The sequence below is a fragment of the Camelina sativa genome, chromosome 9, assembly GCF_000633955.1.
Source record: "Camelina sativa cultivar DH55 chromosome 9, Cs, whole genome shotgun sequence".
Classification (NCBI taxonomy): Eukaryota; Viridiplantae; Streptophyta; class Magnoliopsida; order Brassicales; family Brassicaceae; genus Camelina; species Camelina sativa.
In genome coordinates, this window is record NC_025693.1 from 34,600,193 (window position 1) to 34,615,572 (window position 15,380).

At 37.6% G+C, this 15,380-nt stretch overlaps 4 protein-coding genes and 1 pseudogene across 5 annotated transcripts; 1 reads left to right on the forward strand and 4 right to left on the reverse strand.

Annotated features, from left to right (window-relative positions):
- LOC104714066 (far upstream element-binding protein 2-like) lies at nt 240-4,937 on the reverse strand. Its single transcript, XM_010431312.2, has 6 exons — nt 4,524-4,937; nt 4,148-4,431; nt 3,939-4,037; nt 3,796-3,867; nt 3,563-3,682; nt 240-1,385 (listed from the first exon to the last, which is right to left on the reverse strand). Exons 1-6 carry the CDS (start codon nt 4,858-4,860, stop codon nt 387-389), a joined length of 1,911 nt encoding a protein of 636 aa, XP_010429614.1. The 5' UTR covers nt 4,861-4,937; the 3' UTR covers nt 240-386.
- Nucleotides 5,521-7,915, reverse strand: LOC104714067 (annotated as a pseudogene).
- On the forward strand, nt 8,761-10,256 carry LOC104715960 (putative F-box/FBD/LRR-repeat protein At5g56810). Its single transcript, XM_010433325.1, has 3 exons — nt 8,761-9,657; nt 9,748-9,885; nt 9,972-10,256. The coding sequence occupies exons 1-3, from the start codon at nt 8,761-8,763 to the stop codon at nt 10,254-10,256; spliced, it is 1,320 nt and encodes a 439-aa protein (XP_010431627.1).
- Nucleotides 10,272-12,574, reverse strand: LOC104714068 (F-box/FBD/LRR-repeat protein At2g26030-like). Of its 2 annotated transcripts, none has more exons than XM_019229750.1 (4): nt 11,886-12,574; nt 11,026-11,418; nt 10,811-10,951; nt 10,272-10,725 (listed from the first exon to the last, which is right to left on the reverse strand). In XM_019229750.1, the coding sequence occupies exons 1-4, from the start codon at nt 12,399-12,401 to the stop codon at nt 10,450-10,452; spliced, it is 1,326 nt and encodes a 441-aa protein (XP_019085295.1). In that variant the 5' UTR covers nt 12,402-12,574; the 3' UTR covers nt 10,272-10,449. The 2 variants fall into 2 exon arrangements, with proteins under 2 accessions (XP_019085295.1, XP_019085294.1); XM_019229749.1 differs by having other exon boundaries at nt 10,272-10,740.
- Nucleotides 13,065-14,676, reverse strand: LOC104714069 (abscisic acid receptor PYL2-like). Its single transcript, XM_010431314.2, has 2 exons — nt 13,860-14,676; nt 13,065-13,433 (listed from the first exon to the last, which is right to left on the reverse strand). The coding sequence occupies exon 1, from the start codon at nt 14,436-14,438 to the stop codon at nt 13,875-13,877; it is 564 nt and encodes a 187-aa protein (XP_010429616.1). The 5' UTR covers nt 14,439-14,676; the 3' UTR covers nt 13,065-13,433; nt 13,860-13,874.

The window sequence follows — 15,380 nt, forward strand, 5'->3', positions numbered from 1 at the left end:
TTTTTATAAACTTTGGTGTGCCTAAGTCTCTCTTTTCTTTTCACATATAAACTTTTTCTAAAGATTTCCAAACCGATAAACTTTTAAAATTGCTGCAAGGGTTACCGATAGAAAAATGCGGAAAGATATTGTATGACTTACGATGTATTTTTCTGAGTTGAGGCAAATCTATAAGTTTCGGTGGGAAAGCTTACTTTTTTTTTTTTTTTCATTTGTGGTAAATTTGAGTTGATGTAAGAAGACACAGCGGACCGACATAACATTAACCATTATCTTTTAATGTAGAAACTAAAACGTCAAACACAAACATTAAGATATCCTCAAGAAAAAGATAAGAGCATGGAAGCCTGTATTGTAATAACAGCTGAAAATTATCCTTAGACATATCAACTTTTTGGGGATGCCTTGGGCGGTCCAGCAGGTGGAGCAGCAGTCTGTGAAGCTGGAGTACCACCACCACCACCAGCGGCAGCGGCTCCAGCCGATCCATCCGACGAGTAGCTCCCACCAGCAGCAGCTTGTGGGTATCCTCCATAAGACCCATATGCCTGAGGTGCTTGACCATACCCATATGCTGGAGGCTGTCCATACCCTGACGCTGCTGGTTGAGCATACCCAGACTGACTACCATAGCTGCCAGGAGCACCTGGAGACTGCTGGCTCTGACCATAAGCAGGTGGCTTTGCAGCCGGTGGTGGAGCTCCATATCCAGAACTGTAAGCCGCTGGTGGCTGACTGCTGTAACCAGCCTGAGAAGTTGGAGCAGCTCCATACCCTGCTTGACCAGTACTTCCTTGAGGAGGCTGTTGACCAGTTGTACCATACCCAGCCTGTCCAGACTGAGCTGACGATGGCGGAGCAGCTTGAGATGTGTCTTCCTCTTGACTCGGATTAGCGGCGCTGCCGTAACCAGCCTGTTGCTGATCATAACCAGCAGCTTGACCATATCCTGATTGTTGCGAGGCATTGTAAGCCCCATACCCATCTTGCTGGTATCCCTGACCAGCTTGGCCATAACCAGAAGCATGCTGGTAGTAATTGTAGCCTGTTGTATCCGTCGGTGCGGCTGAGCTACCACCAGTGCTTGGTTGCTGTGACTGTTGCTGACCGTAATAATCATACTCACCTTGCGCACCCTGCTGAGATGGTGGCACAGAGGATTGATCCCAGGTAGAGGAATAGCCAGCTGAAGTTTGTTGAGGGTAACTCCCGTAAGGTGATTGACCATACTGAGGTGGACCAGGATATGCTCCCGGTTGCATGTAACCACCATAACCAGGTTGTGCAGGCGGACCACCAGGTGGTGCCCAGCTTGATGGCGGGCGGGCTTGATAACCACCCTGTTGAGGATAGCCTCCACCCATAGAGGAGTTTCTCATACGGTTCTGCATAAAACAAACCATAATAATAAGCTATGGTAACTTTTTTCAGGGAAATAAAAGGATGACACAGCATATAAACACATGAACACAAAGGCAGAGACATATAAAGCAGATAACAAAGACTACATCGAGAGGAATACAAGGTTATGTCATTTACCAACATCTGTCCATATAGGATCAACCAAGATCATATCATATTCTAGAAGGGTAATGGTGATGCCTACATACCGTACTGATTGGTGAAATTATTGGGTTACTCCTGCAGANTGCGAGGCATTGTAAGCCCCATACCCATCTTGCTGGTATCCCTGACCAGCTTGGCCATAACCAGAAGCATGCTGGTAGTAATTGTAGCCTGTTGTATCCGTCGGTGCGGCTGAGCTACCACCAGTGCTTGGTTGCTGTGACTGTTGCTGACCGTAATAATCATACTCACCTTGCGCACCCTGCTGAGATGGTGGCACAGAGGATTGATCCCAGGTAGAGGAATAGCCAGCTGAAGTTTGTTGAGGGTAACTCCCGTAAGGTGATTGACCATACTGAGGTGGACCAGGATATGCTCCCGGTTGCATGTAACCACCATAACCAGGTTGTGCAGGCGGACCACCAGGTGGTGCCCAGCTTGATGGCGGGCGGGCTTGATAACCACCCTGTTGAGGATACCCTCCACCCATTGAGGAGTTTCTCATACGGTTCTGCATAAAACAAACCATTATAATAAGCTAAGGTAACTTACTCAGGGAAATAAAAGGATGACACAGCATATAAACACATGAACACAGAGGCAGAGACATATAAAGCAGATAACAAAGACTAGATCGAGAGGAATACAAGGTTACGTCATTTACCAACATCTGTCCATATAGGATCAACCAAGATCATATCATATTCTAGAAGGGTAATGGTGATGCCTACATACCGTACTGATTGGTGAAATTATTGGGTTACTCCTGCAGAAGCCCATCCCTTTCCCTATCCGAGATAAATGGGTGCAAGAAAAACCACGAATACTATAGAAGCTTTTGCAGAAAAGCAACATATATATATACATGGAACCTATGTTCTAAAGGCAATGTTTGTGCAGCAAAGTAACCTAATACCAACTAAAGAGTGCTGTTTTCAACAATATCAATAATCATGCATATTATCAGATTCAAGCTGAGGTATGAACTCTCTGGAGTTAAATAATGGTTGAAGGGTTTAGCGAGATATGAATCCAGGAAAAATTGATGCAAGCAAACGAGGCATAATAAAAAAAATAACAGTTACTAGGTTAGCAAAATATTGGCACGAAAAAATGGCTAATAGGTCTTCATATGTCAGTCGCCCACCTTTGGTGATACCCTGATGATTAAAACTAGAAAGTATCGCTGAACGGAAGTGATTTGACACAAATAATGAAGCACAGTTTAACAAAAAGTGACATTTATTGTATAACACTGTTTGGATATACTATCACCACAGGTTGGACTGAAACAATTCAGCAACCTTACAAAAGGCTACCCATACCAGTGTAGGATCAACCACCTTGACTGTGGCCAGAAGCGATGAAACATAGATGTCTGCATATACTCCATAAACATAGACAACAGAATTTTTCTACTAAGAAAAATACAATTTGAAAAGTGAATGTGCTAAGAATATCTCTTGATAGGAGGAGTCGCGACAAACCATGTTATGTACATAGTAAATTTTGGATTATTAAAAAAGATGGAGAGTAAGAAGATATAAGGAAGGGTCAATAAAAATCTGCCATAAAAAGATAGTAAGAAAATGAAGGTAATGAATATCAAGATGAGATATCTTTTGTAATTAGTCAAGAAAATCCAAAAAAGTCTTAAAAAGAACCGACCCCTGCAAACAAGTGGAATAGAAGAACGATGCACAACATTGTAGATGCTTATACAGTGGAGCTAATACCAACGGTAATGAACGCACAAGTATAGCTCATCATAAGCAAAACTGAGTACTAGGATTTGATACATTAACTAAGTGAAACTACTGTAACCTACATAACCTATTATCTGAATAATAGAGCAGGTTTAAAGAAAACGGTAAGATAAACCTAAAGCTGATGACAACTAAATAATGTAATCAAAACACAGTATCAATTTCAGGTAGAAAAATAGAAACGGCAGAAGCCTGCCACAATCCATAACAAACAAAATAATCAAACATACCTCGCCACTGATGATTTCATTAACTAATTGCTTAGCATGTTCAATCTGATCGGTTATCCCATCAATCTGCAAAGTTCTTTCTGGCGTTGGGTCTCCAGGGGGCAAATGCAAAGGAATAACCTGCAGACAAATTATTACAGGATGAATAACATTTCACCAGTTGGAGACAAAGAGAAGCCTGGTATAAAATATTGTTTCACAAAGAAGCTGAACAATTAAAAGAAAATACAAACCTGAATTCGAGCTCCAGTCTTCGCTTGCATAGATTTGATAGTTTCACCTCCTTTACCAATTATCAGACCAACCTAGAACAGTTTATGTATTACATACAAGACACAGATTACAGAAATCAGCCTATCTCTAGAACACCAAGTACCTTATTATTAGGAATTTTCATAACAAACTGATCAGCTCCTGCTTGTCCACCCATCCTACGGCCGCCTCCACCTGAACCAGCAGACCCACCTGCCTCAGCCTGAACCAAAAGTATTAGACATAGCATTAGTAATCAATCTACTTCAATCACCTAAACCACACACCAACTTAGTCACTATCATTAGCAACAACTTGAAGTAGGACTACTACCTCTTGAAGGACATCAGTGATCAACTGCTCAGCTTTTGAAATCTGATCAGGCGTCCCCGTTAGGTCAACAGTCCTTGTAGGACAATTAGGGTCAGCATCCATATCTCTAGTGACCTGAATCTTGGCTCCAGACTGAAGTTGAAGATACTTAATAGTCTCTCCACCTTTACCAATGATAACACCAACTCTCATATTCGGAATATCAATCTTCTTAGTAGTTCCCTGAAAGCTACCATACGAAACCGGAATCGAAGATGGAACCGTCCCTGACATCTGCTTACCCTCTACATCAAAAAACCAAAATCACAAATCAATTAGGTTTTAATCACAACCCTAATTCTTAAAAATCACGAGAAGAGATTTCAAAAAAACGAACCAGAAGAAGGATATGAGCTAAAGCCTTTGTCAGCATAATCATAAGAAGCACCGTTGTCAACACGAGGACGTTTAGGATCAGAGCTGTTGAGAAGACGAGCAGCGATCTCTTGTGCCTTTTGTTTAGCAATCTGGATTTCATCCAAGGGAGGAGGAGGAACGCTGTTGTAGGAAGACGGCGGAGGAACGGCGGTAGCGGTGGGATCAGGTGAAGCAGATGGGATCGGACCAGAAGAGAAGCCAGTGGGTCTGCGGGTTGATGGTGGAGGAGCGGTTGGTTCTTCGTATTTGCGTTTGTTGGAGTAAGTTTCGGATGAGTATTGAGATTCGTCCGCCATGGTTTGATGATTTTGAGCGAGCTTTTGGATTTTTTGAGAGAAAACCCTAGAAAGAGGCGGAGGAGATAAGGAGAAGAAGAAAAAAGACTGAGGGAGAGGTATAAAAAGATTGTTTATATATGCGGACAAAACCTTGCTGTTGTATAATTTAGATATTTTCCCCACTTTTTACTTTTTTTTTTAACCGCTTATCCTTTTTACCTTTACTAACTTTTTACATTTTTCTTTCTACACAAAACATAGGAAAAAATAGAGAAAAATAGTTTTTTCCTGAAATTATATTATTACTAAAATTACCGATCAGACAATTACATTTTGATGTCGGAATAATTTAAAACAAAAAAAAAACAATTAGTAATGAGTGTCAAAAAACAATTTTCATATGTGTTATGCAATGTCAAAATCATTGTCCAATCACTTCCTTGCGGTATATTGTATATCTAATATGTCGTTTCGAGATAATGGTTCTTCTAGTCATATAATTTAATATTTTTAAGTAAGAACTGGTATATCAAATTTGGGTTAGATTGATGTAGATTGAACTCTGGTACCATATTAGATATTGCATCCCTAATAATTTAACTTATGTGTCTTTAACAAATTTGTTCTTATCTAAATCTGTTTTCTGAGGGTCAATTTGTGATCAAAATCCTATCAAAATGAAATTATTAACTCAAATTTGTGAGATAAAGTGATAAACTGACATAGCTATTCTTTATTATTTTGTGAACAATAAAATAGATTATTCTTTTAATAGTTAAAAAGTCAACCTGGTTCGAAAACCTTGCTGTTATTACACGAGATTGCTTAATAGAAATAGATTTCAAAATAAAACCATTGGAGACGACGACACACGTACGTAGTAAAGTGGTGGAGATACGAGAGAGGCCTTAACCAACATGCATGGTCAAATTCAATATGAGAATATAGTTTAAGGACGTCACTTGGTGATTGGTGCGACACTAACCCCAATCTGATGAAGCTCGTGGCTAGCTTTTCCATGGAACCCGACCACTTTGTGACCTTCCTTTCCGAGTGTAAAGCTAACGCCAGATTCCATTCCAAAAGGCGGAGAGGTTCGTTTATTGGTCTTGAACTTAAGCATGCTTATTACTGCAGAGTTACTTCCAAATGTTTTTTCATAATAACCCTCCACTGCCGTGATGTATTCACTCGGATACTCCAACTCGAACTGTGAAAGTGGTTCATTAAAAAAATTATAATACAACTTTATAGTTAGTTTAAGGAAATAACAATGAAGTAGTATAATCACCTCTTCGTATCCAAGCATAGTCTTCTTTCCATGCTCTTCTCCTAGGACTAACTGGTTGTTCTTGTCATACACAAACTTGACAGATGAAATACCATTATCACCTTGTCCCACATATATCTTTCTCACACCATCGAAAGCTCCATCATCCCATGATTCACCTCCATCACCACCTTTTCCTTGTAGTTTCTCCGTGGGAGGAATAGAGATCGTACCAAAATATGCACCTATAGCATCCATAGCCCAACAACTCCTTCCATGGAGCCCGACAAGAGCCCTCCCTTTGCTCTCAAACACGATAGTTCGCCCACCCTTATGTCCATATGTAGGAGATGTTCTGTCTTTTGATGTCTTGAAACTTAACGACCTAACTCAGTCTGTGCTGCCACGGACTATGTCACAGGTCACCTCCATTGATGTAATATATTCATATGGATAGTCCACTGCAAACTGCAAAAAACAAATAAAGGGTTTCTTAGATTTATATATCTTTCCAAATTTTTTTTAAAAAAAAGTAAGAAACGTTTAAACTAGAACCTCGTTTGGTTTTCCTGGCGGATTCATATGTAACAAATCCCCGTTTTGAAGCGTTTCCACTTTGCCGTCTTTGTCGTAGTCGACCCTGATATGCGATATCCCAGTGGAGTCATATGCAACATAGACTTTTCTTACGCCGGTGTGATAACCCTGGTCCCATGGGCTGCCTCCAGAACCACCTTGGTATTCCAATTTAATGGGAGCAAGTGGTGTGAAATAAGCTCCAAGAGATTTTAGATTTGCCTCAGCAGATCCATGGAACCCAGTGATTTTGTTTCCACTAGTGACTTCAAGTGTGAACTTAGCGCCATTGTCATCGTATCCTATGACTTCAGAACTCCTCTGATTGGTTTCGAATTGAAGTGCTTGAATCACACCGGATGTGTTATCATAGCAACCCTTTACTGATACCAGATGTTCATGATCATTGAGATGATTAATCTCAAACTGTGAGAAAACAGAGTAAACCAAAAATAAATAGTATATTTCAGGATCCTCCGAATAGATATATAACATAGGCAATGGGACTCTTTCATCGCTAAAAATAATTTAAAATATTAAAAAGTTAGTTTTTGAAAAAACAAACGATCGAATCAGTTTTCATTTGAGAACCTTTCATGTGAGTCCCAAATAAAACACATATCTCTTTATAATTGGTTTCGTGATAAATCAACCTATACTAGTTTTACACTATCTCTTCATTTTTTTAACACATCTTGACATTTTTATTTTCTTTCTAAATTAGATCATGGATTGTAACAAACCATTTAAATTTTTCAACAAATTTCATGGATTTTCTCAAATAAAAAGAGTTTAGGTATTTCTATATTTAACATGCTTACCGTTTGTGTGAAACCTTTAGCTGATACACCATGGATTGGTCCAACAACTGTTTGTCCAGCCTTGACATACTCAAACTTGATGAATTGAATTCCTTGAAGACCACCTCGTACATGTATCTTTGTTACATTTTGATGGTCGCCTCCATCATCCCATTGATTCCCTCCCTTTCCGCCTTTAGCTTCCATCTTTCGGGCCATCGAGAACTGATTCAAAACATTATTCAATAAAAAAAGATTTTATTTTGTTCCATAATTAGTCATTAGTTTCTCTAAAACATTACCCACTTGAGGAAATATACATCGAGACTACGTACCTCTTATGCTTAAGAGTAGAAAGAGAGAGCTAGATAAGGATTAAGAGAGCTGATGAACAATGTGGAGAAATGATGAGCCCCTTTTATACACAGTTTTTGGTTTTCTTTTTCTTTGATTATCTAGAAGCAAATTTATTAATGTGGTCATATTTTGGTTTACTATATGTGTGTGCATAAAAAAAAGATTGCATTTGTTATTTTTAAATAGTATTGATTTGTGACTTTGGTATTAGTCCTGATTTAATGCACATGCATGTTGATGCGTAGAAGCAGTGATAGTGGCTGAATTTATTATTTTTACATTTAAACCATGTTCCCCAATAAGTCTGTTGAAGGATCGGGAAGTCTTAATGAGAGGATGGATCTTCAGATCCTCTAGAGATCACTTAATTACAGAGGCACACCACTCAAGTATCAACTTAACTTTTATCTCGAAAGTCGAAACACAGCGACAATCATATCGAGAGGTGGTTATATATTTTTAAAAAAATCTCCCCATAGATCTGAGTATTTATTCTGAGTTATAAAAATAAAATAAAAAACAAACAATATTATTTAGTTTTTATTTATTAATGATTTTAGATATTATTTTCCGAAAAGATAAGTGTATTGATAAAAATAATCGCCACAAAATTGTTATTCGAGTAAATTAATTGAAGCTAGGTGGATTCATATAGGAAGCTATAATAGGTAAGATCTTTCAACTAATTTTATTTTATCTAATTTAACACAAATCAAACAGAAGTAATTAAGGTGAGATCTTTCAACTAATTTTATTTCTTTGACCTCTTTATAAAAACCCTTATTTAATAATCTCATTTGATTAAAAAGATAGAAACTCAAACAAAATTAATTAGATATCTGACGATTTTGTTGCTCTACTCTTACTCCAAAAATTAGGGTTTTTTCCCCCTCCTTCAGATCAAACCATTGAGCAATGAAAGCTGCAAGATTGGAAACTGAACCTACATATTTAGATAGGATTACTCACTTACCTGACGATTTGCTTTTCCGAATACTCTCATTCATTCCTGTAAGTGATGCTATGGCCACAAGTTTGCTATCTAAACGATGGACATCTCTGTGGAAGATGATGCCAACACTTGAGTATGATGAGAACTATTGTCCCAACATTGGTTCATATAGATATCACAAATTCTGCAAGAGGTCACTGGAATTACATAAAGGTCCGGTTCTTAAAACCCTAAACCTTAAACTTAAGAATCCCTCCTTTGACTTCTTAGATTCACTGCTGTTTCCAAGAATTAGTTCCACTCTCCTCGAAGTCACAGTCACCTCTACGTCTACGTCTACGTCTTACCCTCGTTATTATAGTATGATCACTTTCCCAAATAACCTCAGAGTCTTTCACACAGTAGTTGTTTTGAAACTCCAAGGCCAGATTCTTATTGATGTTGTTGATTCTCCAGTTTGCTTCATGTCTTTGAAAACTTTATATCTCACATGTGTGAACTTCAAGCGCGAAGAATCATTCGGTACACTGTTATCGTCGTGTCCTGTTCTTGAATGTCTTTTCCTCCAAAGACTTTGCACTGTCGGCCGTTTTTTGTTCTCCATATCAGTCCCTTCTCTAGAAAGATTATTCATCACTAAAGAGGCTGCTTATAATTTTAAAGATGACTCAATAATTGAGATAAATGCTCCTTCTTTGAATTACTTGGAGATCAAGGATCGCAGAGGTAGTTTTGATTCTGTTGAGGATATGCCGAAATTGGTAGATGCACATGTGGCAGTTAATTTGTCAAAAACTGGAAAGTTTCTTAAAGCTCTTACTTCGGCTAAGCATCTTTGGCTAGATTTATATCCTTCAATGGTAAGATCTTTCTTTTCCCGCTATCTAGGTTTTGTTAATTCTTTGAAGTTTTCATGATACAGCTTTTAGCTTTGTTTTCTTGCGTTGTAGGTTTTTCACCATACAAATAGGTTCATCCCCAAGCAGCTTCTTTATCTGGAGTTAAACATTTATGAGAATTTTCAGTCAAATCTACTTCTGAGTTTGCTGAAAGATTTCCCTAATTTACAAGCTCTCAAGCTCAACCACGTAAACTCACAATTTTACCTTCTAATTAAGAATATGTTTTCGAGAGCTTTGAATTAATTTTAATCCAATGCCTTTACGTTTCTCAGACACATCCCAACTATGATATCGAGGATCAACCGTGTTTAGTCTCTAAACCGAGCTCCGTTCCTGAATGCTTAAGCTTCCATCTCGAGACTTTTCAATGGATAGGCTACTCAGGGACAGATGAAGACATAGAAGTTGCGGTATACGTTTTGAAAAATGCTCGTTGTTTAAAGAATGCTACGATCTCTCTACATTCAATGGGCACAGAGAATAATCTGATGATGATTAATGAGTTGAAATCTATGTCTAAAGCTTCAACCATGTGTCAGCTTGTAACTAAATTTTAGAAATACATATATATATGATGAATATGATGTTATTTTCTAATCTGAACTCTGAAGTTTTTGACAGTTCTCTGTTGCTAAAAGTATCAGAGTATATAGTTTGAGAGAAGACATCATTATGGTATCCTAGGTATTTTCTTGCGACTCAAGCATATGGGCAATCAAAGATTCCTACATTGGTCTTCTAAAAACATTGTCAATGTATGATGACCTCACAGTTCCGAGAACGCTTTGTGAAAGTATGAAGCTCCTTTTTGATATCTGAATCTTGGTTTGCTATCGAAGAATCTTTAAAATGCAGAGTGAGTCTCTGGAGAACTACTGAATTCTTGAGAAAATACTTCACTAATTTCATTCCGGTTTCTTCTCCTATAACCAATTCTCTAATCTCAACACTCTCCAGACTTGATAACAAACATTGAGGGACATAGTCAACTCCACCTTGCTCAGGCTCCGTCGAAACAACAAAGTCCTGCAAGGGCACAAGCTGGATTTACAATATATCTAGAGATGTCATTAACTAACCAACCAAATCAAAGTATCAAACAGAATCTTACCAAGATGAGGTTTTCCAAATTTGGACAGCTCTCAAGAAAGACGAGCAACAACTGCAATAAGGATCCAGAGATCGCAGCTTGTAAGCGATACAAGTTATCGAATCTCGGTATCGGTCCGAGTTTGGAATATCTATAGAGGACCTGCAAGAAGATACATCATAAGTAATTAAAGTACAATTCTTGTTACATATATGCATCACAAAGTACATATTTACCTCTAAAGTACGCAGGGAGATGATCATATGTCTTACACAAGATACACCGGTGAGAAAATCACGGATAGTATCTCTCTTACTTAAATCCCCCGGTTCCAAAGGACTACCGCCAAGCTTAACATTAAACTCAGTATCAATATCGATCATGAACAAAGAAGTCAGGTTCTTGACTATAACCATATCAGAATTGTCATCATTAAAATTCAAATACTCGAGTCTTGGAGCATCAATCTCAACCGAATAAAATGTACCACCGTTACTATACTCAAACGTGAGACGAAAGCGTTTAAGAGTCAGAGACCTCAAACGAAGAAACTGCAGAACGTCTAGATCACAAAAATCAAAAGGCCTAATCAAAACAAGATCTTCAAGAACAGGACAACCTGAGATAACCTTCTCCATGATCAAAGGATCATCAAAATACCAAACGTCTTCTAAATGTAAGATCTTAAGACAAGGTAGAGAAACAACGAACTCGGGATTCACGATTCCGACCGTTACAAGCACCAAAGACACTAACGTATTGCTCTTATAAATGTCCAGAGGCATAAACTCTCTGATACACATATCAGTCTCAAACCCTTTAGCATCTAAATGCTCAATCCCACGGTTAACAGCTGTACTAACCCATCCGGTTAACCGATCATCGTCGTAAGTGTAANATTAAAATTCAAATACTCGAGTCTTGGAGCATCAATCTCAACCGAATAAAATGTACCACCGTTACTATACTCAAACGTGAGACGAAAGCGTTTAAGAGTCAGAGACCTCAAACGAAGAAACTGCAGAACGTCTAGATCACAAAAATCAAAAGGCCTAATCAAAACAAGATCTTCAAGAACAGGACAACCTGAGATAACCTTCTCCATGATCAAAGGATCATCAAAATACCAAACGTCTTCTAAATGTAAGATCTTAAGACAAGGTAGAGAAACAACGAACTCGGGATTCACGATTCCGACCGTTACAAGCACCAAAGACACTAACGTATTGCTCTTATAAATGTCCAGAGGCATAAACTCTCTGATACACATATCAGTCTCAAACCCTTTAGCATCTAAATGCTCAATCCCACGGTTAACAGCTGTACTAACCCATCCGGTTAACCGATCATCGTCGTAAGTGTAATCATCATACTTAATCTTGAACATTTGCATTCGTGAATTCCGATTAAAATCCATAAATTTGTCGATAAATCTCGCGTAGTCTTCGTCAGGGAAATCGCTGACCTTTAAGTCAAGAACAGGAACACTAAGCCAGAGAAGTTCCCATCTCTTGGATAAAACACTTGTCTTGACGGAATCTTTGGTCGGAAGGTATGAGAGTACTTGTGTTAGCAAAGAATCTGGCAATTCGCTGATCCTATCGCAACTCATCGCTAAATCCTAAAGTAAGCTGAAATTGATTCTGAAATCACATACATAAACATGCAATCCAGCTGGGTCTGAAGAGCTCACCGTCGAATTGACGCGACGGAAGAGAGAAATGTGAATGTGAGAAGTCGCTGTCGATTTGATTTGCAGCTGCAGGTAATCTGATACGATTTGGGATTGGGCCTAATTGGGCTTGAGTGAGCAGATGTATATATATATCTTATTATCATATTTAAAACCATATCTAATTTGTTTTGGTTTTTTTTTTTTTTTTTTTTTTGAACAAAGATCTAATTTGTTTTGGTTTAGTTTTGACTTTTATTTTGATACTCACGGTTTTCAGTTTTTTTTTTTTTGGGTTAACCGAAAAAACTAGAATTATATTGTCAGTTTTTGATTAATTAGTTCGTTAATAAATTAAAAATAGATTGTGAGAACATTTTCTTTTGACTAAAATGTTTGCGATCTTTGAAAACTGAATTAGTATAGTGAATTGGCTGTTCGATAATATATGGATGATAGAAATGTTGGATAAAGTTGTAAAAATATCCATACTTCACTTGATCCATAAAAATAGTTAGATAATAATTTTTCCACTGACATTGTATGTACTTATGAGTTAATGATTAGATCAATATTTCCCTTTAATATATAATAGATATTTATACAAGAAAATATCAAGAGTGTGTATGTATAATTTAAAGATTGTCAACAAGGGAAATAGAAAAACAGTATTTGTCTTTCTATCAGAAAAGGTAGAACAACTTGTGGAGACACAACCATTGGAAGTAGTACATGGCTGCATGCATAATGTGACTCACTTCTCTTTTCCAGCACTTTAAAGTTTAAAGAAATGAAAGGCAAAAGAACTTCTACACGAATCTAGACCATTAGATTCCTTTTCTTATACACAAAAAAATTATTATATTATTTTGTACTAACTGGAAAAATATAATAATTGCAATTCAATGCTTACCGTTTTTTAACAACCTTTAATATAGTGGACTCAATTTGAACGGTGATATAATTACAATCCTAGCACAAATAGAAACATTTACCTTAATAAGAAACAAGAAGAATGGTTGTGTGGTAAGGTAAATAAACAACTTCTAGTTCAACATTTTCGACAAGAAATGATAACTAATATACCAACTTACCAGTATTAAGAGTATAAAATACCAATTTAAAGTATACAATACATCATTAAAACTAGTCCAAAAGTAATTTAATATAGAGAGATATATGAAAAAGCAGAATCAAATGACAGAAATTTTGATTTGCCATTTATTGAATAAAACAAACTGAGAACTGATATGCGTTATGCAACAACAGTCTCGTTCACGGAATCGAAATAAACATTTGCTTCCAATAGTCATATGCTAAATCTTAAAAAAATATGTAAATAATCAGTAATCACCGAAGGGAAATATAAGAATAATTATTATAGGAGTAGAAAAGAACCTTGAAAATTATTCATCATGCATTAGGTGCAGCTGTGGCGACAACTCCGAGTTTCTGAAGATTGAGTTTGATGACAGTGTCCACAAACATTTTTGTGTCTTCCTCTGTGTTCCCATCGGGTATATCAACGGTGTAAGATTCAAGAGCCACCGTGTAGACCTTACCTGAGTCTTGATCCAAGAACTCGTTGACCGACGTCACTGATATGTAGTTCTTGAGCCGGTGCTCACCACCGACGACCCTGAAGCTCAGAACGCGGTGCTCATCGTCAACGAACTCTAGCCGCTCGGTGCTGGTGGACGCTGGGAGGCCGGAGATTACGGTCACTTCTCGGACGCTTCCGATGCCTCCATCGCCGGAGATAAGACGGCAGCTTTTGACGAAGTGTTTGTAGCGTTCAGGGTTGTCGAAGCGGCGGATGAGAGGCCAAACCACGGAGGCGGGAGCCTGGATGCGTTGGGTTATGAGAGAAGTGCAAGTAGTTGGGTCTGGTTCGAACCGATGGTAAGTTTTGATAACCTGTTCGAGGTTTTTGTGCTCCTCGTCGGTCAGGCCTTTCACGACCGGGGAGGAGCTCATGGTGATGAAGAAAGATAACACGTGTGACTTCTGTGGTGGAGAGAATTAGAGTTATACGAGAGAGAGAGGTCTCTTCTTGTTGGAGATTGGGGGGTTTGTGAAAGAGATGAGAATGAAAGACAAGTTCTTTTTTGGGAGCTATGTGTGTTTTTATATTCATACAATCTTTGGGTGTTCTTTAATTTGGATGGATTTATCCCTTTTGTGTGTGTTTATTGTCCATTACTAACAATACTCGATCATTTCTTACTTTACAAGCCCATTTTATCAAAGAGTTTATGATCATATTTATGGATAACCGATATATTTGTTCTAAACAAAAATAATTTGACATCTACATATGTCAATCAAATTATTTATTTATTATGAAAAACATTGTGAGACAACATTTGTATCCTTGGAGCTACAACCTTGCCCATGATCAGGCGGTATCCCCGGCATACACCATGACTTTACTTTTTTTGTTTCCTTTTCTTCTCAATAACTTCTATTATTGAAAAGGATCAGTTAACTAAACCGAAAGAACATTGTTTACATACGAAACGAAATGTGGTAAAACTCGAGTAGTTCGTGCTAATTTTAATTTTATAGTATTTAAAAAAGAATTGTAAATTTAGTTTAAATTTAATATCTTTAATCTTCAAATGGAACAATATAAACATATTTCTAAATATGATTTTTTTTTTTTTACAACTCAGGGTAAAAGTAATTGTTTTTTTTTATATATAGCTTTAGTAAAGTTTAAATAAGACAATACAGCTAATACTGACTGCTTTGATTTGGCCAATAAGAATACTAATTATTTTCAGTGAACAGAGTTACTACACGTTCAGACCGGATCCAACTACCACCTCGTAATCAACATACGTGCATATATCATACATTTTCCAGTTTATCATAGATAAATAAGTGTTGGAAAATGCTAGTATTTAAGTTAAAATT